Source organism: Platalea leucorodia, assembly GCF_965183815.1.
Source record: "Platalea leucorodia genome assembly, chromosome: 4".
NCBI lineage: Eukaryota > Metazoa > Chordata > Aves > Pelecaniformes > Threskiornithidae > Platalea > Platalea leucorodia.
In genome coordinates, this window is record NC_138826.1 from 43869930 (window position 1) to 43884875 (window position 14946).

Here is a 14946-nt window from a genome sequence, read left to right on the forward strand (position 1 = left end):
TATCTTTTATTTCCAAAATGGCAGGAACTTATTTCTCTTCCCTGCTCCATGCTGTTCCAGCAGCATGCTTGGGGAGAGCATGTATCAATGACCTCAGTCTTCCTGCATGTCTTTCCATGGTTCTGTAAGTAAAGATTCTCAGCTGTTTTCTACTTGCTCCAGTTATGAAGAGCCTCACGAGTGACCCTTGGTTATTTCACTTCACAAATATATATGTCAGATCAGTGTGCTGGGACAACAGGGTGGCACCTGGCAATGCAGAATTGCGAGGGACTCCTGCCCCTGAACCACTGAAGACAGTGGTACTTGGTTATAACAAGCACACTCCTAGAACAGTCACTGGAGAACCTTTCACAGACCCTTGCAGTACAGACAAGAGTCAACAAGCACGGCATGGATACAGACAAGATCGACAGGACATGAGCTAAGGAAAATGTTGCAGTTACAAGGTGTCTTGCAGGACTCAAGGTTGCAGGAGAAGACATAGAATGCAACTTCCCTCAGAGGTACTCGGGATCTGAGAAGCTGAAAGCCAGAAACTGGAAGACAAAACTTCATCACCTTTTCTGCAAGATGATACCACACAAGAAATCAGTTGCGGCTCCTATTTAAGAGGTGGAAACAGCAAACCACATGTTGGGAGCACTGAAGGTGCCTGGTTACAGAAGCAACCAGCCACCTGAAGCAGGATGGAGAATGTATGAGAGAGTTCCAAGCACCAACAAAGAACAGCAAGTGTGCTCACATTCAGAAATGAACTTGTTGGATCTACTTAACCCATTCTCAGGAGTTGATGGCAGTTTCTCCATCAACTTGAATCCTCTGGGGAGTCCTGCTTTCCATTTTTCTTCACTTCAGAATGATTTGAAGGGAAAGACTTATCTGCAACAGTCAAATAAAGGCAAGCAGTCTAGAAGGGAATACTGACAAAGTGAAAGGCAGAAAACACAGAGGAAGTGCTACCAGCCGTGACAATACAGGAAGAGAGACTTAATCCCACGGGAAGTTCTTCCCAATGTACCTGTTTGCTTTGCACTTTCAAGAGCTAAAGACCAGCTCCACAGTCCCCAGCAGCATGTATGAGAGCGCAGCTAACAGAGGCAGCCAGCAGGCTTAGCAGTTTGTGCAGCTTTGTTTTCAGCAGCAAAGTACAAGCAATGCAGGAGGTTTCTGGAGTGCCTTGATGGTAACTTCCTGACACGGGTTATGGAGGACCTGATGAGGAGACATGCTCTGCTGGCTCTCACACTTAAAAATGAGGAAGAACTGGTTTGAGATGTAAAGGCTGAGGGCAGGCTTGGCTGTGGTGACTGTGAGATGTTGGAGTTCAGGATCTTGTGAGGAGAGAGCAGGGCAAAACCCAGGATCACAACCAGAGACTTCAGGGGAGCAGACACTGGCCAATTTGAGGATCAGCTTGGAAGACTCCCATGGGAAGACTCCCAGTTACCTGATTTTCTTTTGTATCGATCACTACCATGTGGGACCCCAACCCTGCGCTGGTGTCCTTGCTTTTATTCCAGGACACCTGTTCAGCCAACATGTAGCACCATCATGTTTGAAAGCATCTCCAGCCCATCATGTAGCACATCCCGCTTTGCACCAAGTAGGCCACAGAGTGAACGCTACCAAGAGGACAGAGAAGGAATATTGCCTGTTGTCTGGAGAGTCACCAAAGTCATGAGCACAACGCTGGATTGTTCTCTGCAGGTTGTCACCCAGGCAGCTGACCATGCCACTAACCATGTGTCCGAGTAAGCTACAGGAAAAGGCCAATCTCATTGCAAAACCAGTATCTTTGACAGGCTGCAGTAACTGAGGGAAGTTTCCTATGTCTTGAAAAGGCAAAAGGAGCATCTTTTGGAGCATCTTTCATATGAGGAGATGCTGAGAAAGTTAGAACTGTTCAGCCTGGAGAAAAGAAGGTTGGTGCTCACGGACTGCCTCACAGTATCACTTCCACTCACATATTCCCACCCCCCAGAGTGAAGATGTGTTCACACCCGTTCCGAAGAATCCTCTGTATTCTTGCCAGGTCACTGCTGGTCTCTCAGTTTTACACAGGATGAGGCTTCCTCCTTCAGACAGTTGATGCTGCAGCTTCAGAAATTTGAAGACAATGGCTCTCATTCATGTGGAAGATGATTGTGCTGGCTGTGGTGTACTTCTGCCTTCCGGTTAATTACAACACACGTTTATGTTTACATCAGGGCTTTCTGTCTGCGTTGACCTGCATGGCTCCTTGCATGTGCATGTTCTTTTTCTTCCATATGTATCTATACATATTGTACATACACGCTCAGTCTCACTGCCGTCTGGAGCTGGGGACATGGAGCTGCAGCAGCTGCAGCTTCTGCTGGTCTATGGGATTCAGCAGCTCCTGCCACCACCCACTGCCGTTCACGGCACTACTCGCATTGGTTGGCTTAGGAAGGCAAATCTCCTGGTCACCTTGTCTCCAGTACAAATTCTTCCCCCTCTTTCGGACACAGAGAGAGGATTCCCCTCATACCTGGTCAGCCACGAGGCGGTCAGACTCCTGGCACAAGTTCCTGTTACTCTCAGCCATGGAAACAAACAGTGATAATATCCCTAGAGCTGGTTTCTTGTGCCCGGTCCCCTCCAGAGCTTTGGCTGTGTGCAATGGGGCTGCGTAGCCAGGTTGTCTCTGAGGGGTTTACCCTCACTGGGTGAATGCAGCGTGTACTGCAGTAGCTGTGTAAGGCTCTATCCTGGCACAGCAACACGTTTTGATCCCGCTTATACAAACCACTCCCTGCTTAGAGAGAGAAAGGGAGAGAGACACACACAGACAGAGCACAACGCCTTTTTCGTTGGTCTAATATTGTATTTTCGCTTGTACAGGAAATCCGTATTTATTCAGCAAAACCAATGCAAGAAGAGGACATTCTCTGTGTGCCCCAGGAAAAAGCGGAGACCTCGGCTCAAGGAGACAAAGGAAATTGCAGCTCCGAGCATTTGTCTTCCATTCCTGTGTCTTCTTCCTGGAGAACTCAACCTCTTTTCAGCCAGTGGCTGCCGGACCCACTCAGGGAGAAGAGGACACCAGAGCCCAGGAAGCGCTCTGGTGATGCTGAGCCTTCCATGTGTTCCCTGAGCCGATACGTGCACTGGGGATGCTGGACACAGGGTAATATCACTTCCACTCACATCGCCCCACGCAGCAGAGGGAAGATGCGGGACCCAGGGCCCCCCATCCCTCCCAACACAGCCCTGAGCTGTTCCCAGCTCACTGCTAATCCCTCAGTTTTACTCAGGATGAGGGTCGCTCCATCACACAGTTACTGCTGAAGCTTCACAAATTCGATGAGGTTGTGCTGTGCATGGGACATCATTCCAGTTGGAAGTACGTGAACTACTATGGATTACAACGCACATCTCATCAGTCACATTACTTGGTTCATCTTCCCGCCAGAACCTGAGATAGAGACAGGCTGTTACTCCCAGTGTACCCCGCAGAGCACTGCTGGAAAAGGCCACAGCGGGACGCAAGGCTTGGAAGGGAGAGAGAAAGATTCCAGATGTTAATTCACGGGCAGAAGCGGTGCCCTTCCTCCCACTCTGCTGTCCCACTGGCACCAGTCTCATGCGGAAACCTGCCTTCTTCCTACAGCCAACACAACAGGGACCTGCTCACAGCACTGGCCCGCGCAAATACGTGCACATCTGTGTGGTGGGGGCAGCATGGAGGTCAGGCAAGGCTGGTCATCTCAGAAGGGTTCTTCCTGCTGGCAAGATGCAGCTGCTTCTGTGCCTGCAGCATTGATGGCCATGTCACAGGTAGTTAACTAACAACCGTTAACCAGCACGGATGGGGCCGTGTGAAGCTGGTGTCCGACACAGCCCTCTCCTGCTCCATCGTTGTCCTCTCATGGGGATTTGTCTCACCTCCCTCTCGTGCACCAACAGACACCCTCACATCTCCTGCTCTCTTGCACTACCAGGAGCCGCACTAAACGCTCTCCATCCGGGGATACTCACGCGGCCTTCTCACTGTATGGAGTCTGGTCCACCCACTGCCACTGGCCCACCACGTGTGCCCGCAGACCAATGTAATAATCCATTCCTGTTGAAACTTTTAGCTCCGCAGTGAGGAAAGCCTGGAAATCAGAGAGAGTGCAATGTCCGTGAGGTGCCGGACTGAGCAGAGGGGGGCGGCAGGAGTCCCCGTGGGGTGGGGCTGGTGGCAGAGGGGAGCAGCCGGTGCTGAAGGGATGCAGAAAGGACATCCCCCCTCCCCTGCAGGAGCAAGGAGGGGCTCTGAGTCCCCTCCAGGGCCTGGCACCGTGTCCGCGGCTGCTGTGCCCCTCTCTCAGCCCTGCACGTACCTGCTCTGCTTCGGTGTTGATCACCACCAGGTGGGAGCCCATCCCAGTGCAGTTCTGCTCACTCTCAGCCCAGCTCATCTCATCAGCCGACAGATAATAGCAGCTGTTTTGAAAGTGTTTCCAGCCCTTCGGGCAGCACATCCAGCCTCGCCCTGTGCGGGGAGAGACCACAGAGATGAATGCTAATAACAAGAGAGATGGTGGCGGCAAGGGTCCCACTGCTCCAGGGACAATGCTCGTGTTCTCCTTAGAGCACTTTTCCTGACAGAAAGGGCTTGAAAAGACAAGGCTAGTACAGCTATTTCTTCCAATTGCTTTGGCGTATGACCAGTGAGCTTTGCGTACCCATGGTAATCCTTGTATCGTGATCTCAGGTCTTGACAAAGTTATTTTGGTGATCTGGTTTGACTTCTGCTTGCACAGTCTCCTTTAGGCCTTTAGCCCCAGGGAACAGGGAATATTGCTTCTTTCCCTGACTAGAGCTGCACTTATTGCTCCATTGTTAACCTTCCCTGTGCGGCTGTACCTGTCCCTTTTGTCTTGTCAGTGTTCACAGCCATCCTGCCCTCCAGGACATCATGAACATGGCCCTCTCCTCCCCCTAAGCAGTCCGCAGGAATTCCTTTTTCTCCCCACCCCTCTCCTCTGGAGCCTGCCTCTCCGGAGCCTGCCCCCGCTGCTGCTTGCTGTCATAGCAGACCCCAGCATTCCTTGTCCCCGTCCCAAAGACCCCCTGCTCCCCTGCCAGCGCTACTGACCTTTGCCTTGCGGCTCTGCCGAGGTGCACTGCCACTCCATGAATGCCTGCTGCAGGGCTGTGGGCTGGTCACCACGGCGGGAGAAGGGCACGACTGGAAAGGGAGAGGAAAGGCGGCAGGGTTACCCCTTCCTCCCGGCTCCGCACGCACCATCTCTGGGCTTCACTCTTCTTTCCCGTTTCCCTCCCGAGCACTGTCTCAGCATCGCCTCTCCTCGCGCTGTCTCTTCCCATTTCATAAGTGGTAACTGCCATCGTCTCGGCAAAGGGAACAGGCATTTCTGCTCCCAGCATCCCCCAGCTGCCCGCAAGGACTCCTCCGCCCGCTGACTGACAAGATCAGTCATCAGAGCAGGATGACCTGGCCAACACAGCCAGAGAAGCTTGAGACCCACCCAAGCAGTGCCTGGTGGCTGTAGCCAGCCTGTGGCTTGTCAACAGAGTCTGTCCCAGCACCGAGCAGCTGCCATCAGGCCCCGTCGGGTGCTGTGGAGCGGAAGGTGTGGGGTTAGTGGATCCCTGCTCCACAGCTCTGAGAAAACTGGCCCGAACAAGTGGTATGGCTGCCTTCCCAGGCAGAAAGAGACAATCATCTTCCATGTCAGAGAGCAGAAGGACCGCTGGAAGGACATCACACTGAGGACATGCTAGACAGGGTGGGATTGATTCCACCCAACCGCAGGCATTTACCATGTACATGCCTACGGCCAAGCTGCCTGTCTAAGTCTCTTTACAACCAGTGAATTAAGCGCAGCACTTCAGTGGCACAGTTTATCTCTTCCTAAGATAGACATCAACAGTAGCTTGGATGAGTGACAGTAGTTTGCATGGGTCTCTTTCACCAGCAACAAAGACACTCCAGGTGAAGGTCATCACGTACCGCTAGAGCTGCTGCAACCAGGGTGGAAGGTAAACTCCTAGGACTCACTAGCCGGTTAATGGCAAATAATACAGTGTTGGTGATAGGCGTCAGCAGGCCACATCCACAACCCGAAGCACTTATCACTGACTCAGACACTCAGCCATAGTGATTGGAAGCTGATCAGGGTGTGCTAAGTAAGAGAGCTGTCTATTTTTATCAACCGTTTCCCTTAGAAATATTGCTCCTAGTGAGGAGGGCAGAGTAATCATAGTGGCCTCTGTGACTGATGAGTGAATTCCTACAATGCAAGAGGGCTCAGAGGAGATGATGGGCAAGGGCGATGCGTGGCTGACCACAGCTGTTGCAAAGGAAGGTGACCTTATCTCAGCCCAAAGGGGACCAGATGGTGGCCTTTGTTCTGGTTCGGTTGAGTGAATCAGCCAGTTGTATCAGGTGAGTGAACTGACCAGCTGTGTAACTGTTCATCCCTCTGAAAAATCAGAGAGGGAATGTCTTCCTAAGTCAGCCAGACCAGCACAGGGCGAGTGTATACGTGGCTCAGCCCAATATAGTGTAAAAAACTGAATGACTAGCAAAAGCATGTCTGAAGAAAGCAATGGGCCTGAGCTGGCTTTAACCCACACATTCCTTCTGGGTCACTGAGCGTCTTGATGTTGAGCATATTGCAGAGACTACTAATGAGAATCGCGTTTGTATTGTCGTTCAACTGGGCGTTGCAATTGCTGCCCTCAACCCAGGACACCTCATCGTGCGACAGATAATAGCAGCTTTTTTGAAAGCATCTCCAGCCCTTCAGGCAGCATGTCCAGCCTCACGCTGTGTGGGGAGAGACTGCAGAGATGAATGCTAATAACGAGAGAGATGGTGACTGCAAGGATCCCTGTTCTCCAGCCACAATGCTCAACTGTTCTCTCCAGTTCACTGTGCCGGGCAGTGACTTCCCCTACAGTTTGGATCCTGCCCCAACAAGGACAGGAACGTTGGATGCTACTGGAGATCACGCTCAGTAACTCCCATGCACTGTTTCAGGGGCTGCTGACCTGTTCTGGTCACGCATCCTGATGCCCGTCTTTAAACAAACCCCAAATTGGTCTCCTGAAGCAGTCTCAACCCTTCACTGGGAACGAGCCTGTGGTAGTCCAGGTGGCCTCAGCCACGAGGATTGTTTCTTCACCAGCAACCTGAAAAACTCCTTCTTCATACCTTATTGCTACCCTCTGCTAAGTGCAATTTGTACTTGTGTTTTTATTTAAATGCATTGCTGTATCACTCTGCTAAATCAAAATCTTATGTAACATCAATTAACTTGGATAATTAAATTTGCCATTAAAGATTAAACCTTCCATGTGTGGAATGTCTAAAAGAACCTGGCCAGACAGTATTAGACTCTAACAGCCTACCCTAAACCTGCCCAACCATTTAACAGAGTATTGTGAAAAGTTATACATTTGGGAACAAAGCAACACAAACTTCTGGGAATTGGGAACTAATGACAGCAAAAGGAAGGGCAGCAATTTATCCTAACAACATGCCTTTTTCCAGAATCAATCATCTTTATTGACAATTTGTGCAAACAATCCATGAATGATCCTTAGCAGAAAAGGAGAATGAAACAGTGATCACAGTCTCCACAAACTGCATGTGCAAGAATCACTTTTAATGAATTATTCTACTAGAACTCAGTTAACACTAAAAGGGTGTGAGAGTTTGCACTGCGCTGTTAATCCTGGAGATGCCAGGACTAACTGTGAAAAGTTGTTTTTTTTCCATTAGGACACAGTGTGTCAAAGCACCTTAGAGAGCTCAAGTGCAGGTCCAGCTGCCTGTATAGACATTTGTGCTGCCATCTCCAGGCTTTTCCTCCTCTGCTGAATGTAATTAAGTTCTTTTTGTGTGGTATGCAAGTAAACAATTTTTTCATGGTTCCAAAGAGGCCATGCAAGATGGGGATGTACAATCTGTGAACACTGAAAAGGCCGCAGGGTAAACAGTGGAAGATTTGGGGGATGTATGCAGGCATGTACAAAATCAGGGCAGAACAGCCTGAGGCCTTACAGAAAGCCCAAACAACCCTGAAATTCTGAAGATGGCCATGCTTCAAGTAGGGCATTAGACTAGAGACCTCCAGAAGTCCCTTCCCACCTAACGCTTTCTGTCATTCTAAGAAAGAGGATGCGTACAACAGAACCATCTGGCATAATGCTGTGGTACTCCTAGCTCCCGCATACCAGTTGGCCAAAACCTCTGGTTTGGCTGGCCTGCAAAAGAGAAATTTGTGTCATGTCGCAACTGTACCCTTAAATGCCCAATGTTTAAGTAATCAGGAAAGGTTTCACTCCTAAACATACCTTTCAAATACTCAACATTCAGGTTTTCCGAGCCCAAATGTTGGCGCTTGCATTCTTTCTCGTGACAAAACAGTTCCTGAGTAAAAGCTTCCTCCTGGTTGGAAGATATTCCCCTCTGGGCTCTGATCTCTCTGCTCTTCTCCCAGCATTTCCCCCAGACCTCTCTCCTGTAACCAACCTGCAGATACTCACCAAGGAGAGCAATAACGAGGGCAATGCACACCAAGAGAAGCAGCAGTGAGATCAGCCATGGGAGCCAAGGCGGGTATTTCTGGGGATGGTGCTCATGCTTCTTCGTCTCAGGAGGTACTAAAAGTGAAGGAACACACCAAACCACAGTCAACTATGCTTCAGTCAGCCCGCATACCAAGGATGTACAACTCAAGGGAGAGCTTCTCAAAAAAAATGCAGTTTCATTTCTGATGTGGAAGTTACACAGTTTGGGAGAGGGGCAGATTGAGACAGAGCAGGGGACCTCTGTGGTTTCTGCAGAAGATCAGGTTCAGTGACACTGTTCACAGCCCCAGCCCTGTTGGTGAGCTAGCAATGCTAATTGCTGGTGTTTGGGGGTAAGGCCTTCACATGACCTTAAAATCCAGAGTGTAACCATGTCTTTCTAGATTGAGCCCAGAGCTGCCAAATACAACATTGCTCTGTCTGATACTTGAGACATTCACATGAAGATTTCATGTTGACTTTTCCCCAGAAAACGTTTTACACCTGCTTCAGTTCCTTGTGGACTTGCTGTGTAGAAGAAGGTTGGTGTAAGCTGAATGAGAGCAGGAGACAAAAAAATGTGCAAAGCGATGATGACACAGAATCAGTGGAAGAGAAAAAAAATTTTTTTTTCCCTTCTGTCTGCTTTCCAAGCCAGGGTTCAGAGATTTGCTGTGCTAAAACTAGGCTGTGCTAGGCTGCATGCCTGAGGAGAACAGATGCCTGTGTCCACCAATCTGAGTAGTATCCTACTCAGATTCAGACTTGCAGCGCCTGGTAGAGATATCTAGAGGGATACTGCCAGTACTGAAGAAGTTTGGGAGCAGGCAGGAGAATGGGCCATACAAAGGAGAAGCAAACACTTGTTAGGAGACTGTTCTAGGTTGTGGCAGGTACACAAGCCAGGGCAAACAGGATGGTAAAGAAACAGCAGCACTCACTGCAGGACAGGAATAAAGAAGTTTTGAGAGAGACTGATATTAATGATAAGCTTTAGAGAGACCTCATTCATTGTTCAGCACAAAATTCTCAAGTGTGCCAGCAGCCACGTGTGCCTGCCAGCCATGCCTAGTGAGCAAGACTTCCAGAAACCTGCTGTTTGAGGAAGCCCTCTAACTACTTCCCAAAACCTTGGGGGAGGCTATTACAGCAGGGCATAAAGCATCATCTTTCATTATCAGAGGAGAAAACATTCATAGACAGGCAAGATGTAGATTTCCCTGATCGAATCATGTTTTGTTCCAGCCAGAGCTTTTGTCTGTAGTGAAAACAAGGACCTGGATCATGATCTGGAGTCCAGCCACCTATTTCAGACAATAGATCTGATCAGTCCAAATGATTTTTTGATGTGCTGCATGTCCACAGATTGACTGTTCAACCTGTGCCCAGCCAGATCTGTGCATCCCACACTCACACCCAGGTGGCACAGAGAGCACTGCCAGTATGCATGCACCTCACCAACACAACTGAAGTGCAGTAGATTTTGTGCATACTCAGTGGGTTAATCTCCTTGCAAAATGCTTCCTACAGTTAGTCTGCATGCTTGCAATGTGTCCAGCATGATCACAACACAACAGACCTGATGGGCATGTGCTGGTTATTCAGCATGTAAATCCAACATCTCCTAGGCACATGCAACAAGTGCTATGCAGCACAGATGCCTATGTTTCTACCTGGGAAATCCTGGTTGGAAATGCAGGAACCCTAACTGCACTGTGGTGTGAAACCCGCCCCAGTAGTCTCTGCCACCTCCTGCCACAGATTATATGTTGTTTGATTAGCTGCTGCCTTCTCCTCTCTATCTTCCAATGACTGACAATTTTGTTATCTCTAGACCCTAACTAGAAGAGGCTACAGAATGGGAAAAGCCAGGTGAGCTTGGCCATTACCAACAAGGAGCCTGCATGGCCAGAGTAACCACTCAGAAGGACAACAGAGCAGCAAGACTCCCTCAATCTTTCAATAATTTTCAGTCATAACTCTCATGCTATGAGCATACTATAAGGCTGTGAGAGACATTAGCACTGTGTGCAGTGGTACTACTGGACACTTCTCTGAATTCGAAGTATAAGCTAAGTGTGTGATCGCTTGGACAGGCACACTCAAAGACAGACCTTGAGCACACACCCAAACCTATACCATGAGCATGCCATCAGCAGCTCAAGCAAACATGGCTAGATCAGGTGTCTTTGGAATAGGTCATTGGGAACACAATGGGGAACTTCCACCACCCCCACCTCACCATGATGGAAACACTAGCTGTAACCAGAAGCAGCTAATCTTGGTGCATCGAAAACAGTGAGCTTTCAAGTCAGTCAGGAGTATGTACATTCTTTATTTCCATGACTCATGCCTCAGAGCAGGCCAGGAATAACCTGGAGCTGATACCAGCTCTGTTTGGGATTGTGAAACTGAGGTAAAATGGTAAATAGGCAAGTTAATATCCTTAGCAGCAATAATAATTTATTTCTTTATTTTTTCACTCATTCATGCACACATACTTTTACTGCTCTGGAACCTGCTGTTGTGTAGGGTCCTGCATCTAAGTGTGGAAGCAATAAGCCATACATGGAACATCTCTTTGTGTTCGTCCTTGTGGCATAAGAACTACAGAATACATACTGATCAGAACATGTCTTAAATTTGCACGAAGCCTAGTAAAGGCACCATTTTAGAACCATGGTTTTTAATAGCAATAAAGATTTGTTTGTTTGGTGTGTTAATTATTTTTCAGGAGTGGTAGACATCAATCACAGAATTGGATCTTCCTCCAGATCTTAGATAATTCTTCATCTGTGTATTTTAGGGTGTTTTGTTCAAGCCCATTCTTCCTTTTAACTTTTTGGTCTCTCTTCTCCAAGGACCATTTCTCAATCAACCAAGGACAATGGGGCTATAAGTTTCTGCAGCCAGTGCCACCTCTCACAAAGCTGCAGAGGGCAACTGACTGCTCTACTGTAGGGAGGCATGTTGGTTCTCTACTCCTGCTCTCTCCATAAGCAGGAATCTGTAGGCTCACTTTTTCAGAGGCAAGACCAGTAGCAGCCAGGGCTTGGGCTTATTTGCTGCCATTTGCTGCCCTGGGAGCCCCTCCACCTTTGTGACAGATCAGATTGTTTGTAATAAGCCATAGTCTCTATTGTTGGTATTGTCTCATCCAAGACTGGCTAACATACAGAGAGGCAGCTACTGCCTGCCTCGTACCAGGGCTAAGCATTCATTCTGGACCCTCTACCGCTCACCACTATGGGTGTTGCAACCAGGGGACTAAGGGATCCCAAATACGCTCCTTAATGAATGCTCACTTGAAACGTACTGTTTGTGCTCTCAGCAGTCATCTTTGTTCATGTTGCAACTCCAACCACCTAAAGATTCCCACCTGTCCTCTTGTAGACATTCCTTGACCCTCTTACTTCAAAACTCCTCTAGTCTTCTGCTCATGTAGTGGTAGACAACTCCTTTTTCTGACCAATTTGTCAAAACCAGGTAGGAACCAGAGTCACCGAAAGAAAAGTCTCCATTCCCTGTTCTTCAGCTCCCCTCCCTCCAGGTCCCCTTCCCCTGAATAACACACCCATTCCTTACCTTCAACCACTGCAGCTGGTGATGCATTCTTGAACTTCACCTCAGCGTAAGTGATTTCCGATGCCATTTAATCACAGTGTGATCACTGATCCCCGTCCTTAGTTTTGCTATGTAAAAAGTGCACCTTTTTGGTCCCTGGAGGGAGACACCAATAAGTTATTGAGCCTTTCCCATCTGCTCATTCACCCTCTGTCTTCGAAGAAGGCTGTGCTGAACACTGGAAGCACTGGCGATAACCTGAGAATTCCTGGGACCTCAGAAATGCTCTGAACAGATCTTCAGTTTCTTAGCCCAGGAAATCAGCCCCGGCACTATGGAAACTTCTGAGAGATAAAAGAAAAATGAGAACCTAACAACTGAAAAGGAAGTTGCACTCCTCCTTCCCCATATCCGATTCTCAGCTGCTAGGCTTCCTTTTTAAGATCTTTTGGGTTTGTTTTTTTTTTCTTTTTTCACTCTTCTGTTTTTACTCTCTCTCTTTTCCCTTATCTTCATGCCCTTCTTTGTCTGCTAGTAATTCTGCCATTGCTCTTAGGTTTGCAGTTATCATGGGTCTTAGGCCAGTTTAATCTGCAGCACAGCCCAATACAAAATGCATTCTGCCCTCACTTGTCTCTTGTGGTTAAACTGCATTTGCTACATCAAATATCACATGCCATGTCTTATCCTGGGAAGTCAGCCCCAGTTGGCAGCTAGCACTAGAACAAATTTCAAACGTGGAACTGTTCCTGTAGAAGTGAGACTGGGGAGTTGCAGCCTTAGGCAGAGGAATAGAAATAATCAGAAGTTTGATATATCCAAGGAGAAACAGAGAAGGATGAGGCCAGCGTCAGGGAGGAGAACAAGCAGAGTGGAATAAAAAAAAATTGTGTTGATGGTTTGAGAGGTTATTGGGAAGAGCACACATAGAGACCTCTCTATCACAACTTGATTTACAGCCTGTGGAAGTTCAGAGCAGTGCTTGCTTCAGGGAGTCAGGCTCCATTTCTGAAGGCTGAAAAGGGCTGGTTTATATTTTTTGCTCCAACACTGCCATTTATCTCCCTTTTCAGCTTTCTGGTAAAGGCCTTGGATATTACCTTGGGGAAAATGTCAGACTACTGTTTAGTCTGATTTCAAACTGGGGCAGTTATTGAAAGGAGACAAGGGAAATGGCTGCTGAGATACATGCTGAATCAGAAAGACTTTTGAGAAGAAATGCCAATGAGTCAGGATACCCTGGAGAAAAAGGGTGAGAAGGGTTCAGTCAGCAGATAGGACTCAGAAACCATGGAATGGTTTGGGTTAGAAGGGACCTTTAAAGATCATCAGGTCCACCCCCCCCCCCCACCATGGGCAGGGACATCTTTCACTAGACCAAGTTGCTCAAAGCCCTGTCCGATCTGGCCTTGAACACTTCCAATGACGGGGCATCCACAACTTCTCTGGGCAACCTGTTCCAGTGTCTCACCACCTTCATCGTAAAGAATTTCTTCCTTATATCTAATCTAGATCTAGCTTCTTTCCGTTTAAAACCTTTGCCCCTTGTCCTGTCATTACAGGTGCTGGTATAAAGTCTCTCTCCATCTTTCTTATAAGCCCCCTCTAAGTATTGAAAAACCACAATAAGGTCTCCAAAACAACCAGAAGGAAGAAGGAGGAAGTTTTGCTTGGTTAGTTTGGCTAGCTGGAATTTCCTCAAGGCAGACCAGAATGACAAGCTAGCAGGACACCCAGGGAGCTAGCACAGAGGGTACACAGGGCAGAGTTGGAGGTGAGATAGGACAATGCAAGGAAGAACATCAGACAACAGAGGAGAACAATGGGGCAGAAGGTAAAGGGCAAGGGAGGGATGTGGTGGACATCTGAACACAGACTACGGAGAACTGCCCCTAAACAGAATGGGGCATATGTAGCTGGATTTCTTTACCAAGGAGCCTCCTCATGTCTCGTGTGCACTGAGCTGGCTTCACTTCTCCTTTTTGTGTTGTGTGCAAAGAGAGTGACTTGTCTGCAAGAAGAGCAGCAGCTGCAGGACAGGAGCCTGGTCCCTTGAGAAGATGCATGCTGCCTGCTTTTCTTTCCAACATCCTTCCAGCACTTTCCTTTGTCTTCAGGCTTGGCCCTCTCACTGGAATTAAGTCTCCCTAAGTGTTTGCTGAAACCTAGTTATGCCCTCAAGTTTCATGCCGAGATTTCAGGCAGAGTAATCCTCTGCGTGCTTTCCCCCTGTGCCCAGCCAACCGAGCCACAACAGACTCGGTCTCATGGGGAAAAGGCTTACTTCCTGGCAGGGTTTCAAAATTTCCACTGTGAAGAAATGGGAAATAGAATCAGCAGACAGAGAAGGAAGTCACAGTGTGGATTCATGAGCTTTTTGCCATTGAAACACATCTCTAAACACAGCTGAGGCATTTCAAATGTAAATTCAGGATCTAACATCTGATTTTATTCGAATACACTAGATTGCGCTCAAACATCAGGAGACAGCTCAATTCTTCCTTCTCAGCCATCAGAGTTGTTGCTTGCTTGTCAAAATTCAACCCTGAACCATAATTCCATAGGATGCAATGCTGGTCTCTTGTGCCCATCACAGTGAGGTGATATTCCTGAGGGTAAAATTGTGCTTTGAATTTCCTATGCACTTACGGCATGTAAATGGGTGGGAGGTAGGGAGAATCGAGCCCAGCAGTTAGTTGCAGGGCTGAAAATAGAAAAAAAGAAAACCTTGCTTAAAAAAAAAAAAACCCAAACCTCACATTTTGTTTCCTTGCATTCCCACTGCTGTTCCTCAGTTCCTCCCTTCCCCCTCCACCTGTATTCTACCCA

At 48.1% G+C, this 14946-nt stretch overlaps 2 protein-coding genes across 2 annotated transcripts in view; both read right to left on the bottom strand.

Annotated features, from left to right (window-relative positions):
- The window catches only part of NECAP1 (NECAP endocytosis associated 1), a 41352-nt gene that overhangs the window by 6430 nt on the left and 19976 nt on the right, over positions 1-14946 (bottom strand). The window lies entirely within an intron of this gene.
- On the bottom strand, positions 2916-14879 carry LOC309590033 (C-type lectin domain family 4 member A-like). Its single transcript, XM_082310909.1, has 7 exons — positions 14048-14879; positions 12139-12461; positions 8530-8646; positions 5108-5200; positions 4350-4501; positions 4003-4121; positions 2916-3439 (listed from the first exon to the last, which is right to left on the bottom strand). The coding sequence occupies exons 2-7, from the start codon at positions 12203-12205 to the stop codon at positions 3295-3297; spliced, it is 693 nt and encodes a 230-aa protein (XP_082167035.1). The 5' UTR covers positions 12206-12461; positions 14048-14879; the 3' UTR covers positions 2916-3294.

What these genes read in the sequence shown, in the direction of transcription:
- LOC309590033 (XM_082310909.1), bottom strand. Translation starts at nt 12,205, where the DNA reads ATGGCATCGGAAATCACTTACGCTGAGGTGAAGTTCAAGAATGCATCA. An exon ending in CCTCGTTATTGCTCTCCTTG is followed by an intron (nt 5,201 to 8,529) that starts GTGAGTATCTGC and finishes CTCCCTTTCCAG; the next exon opens with TCGTGCCCTTCTCCCGCCGT. An exon ending in CCATACAGTGAGAAGGCCGC is followed by an intron (nt 3,440 to 4,002) that starts GTGAGTATCCCC and finishes TCTCTATCTCAG; the next exon opens with GTTCTGGCGGGAAGATGAAC.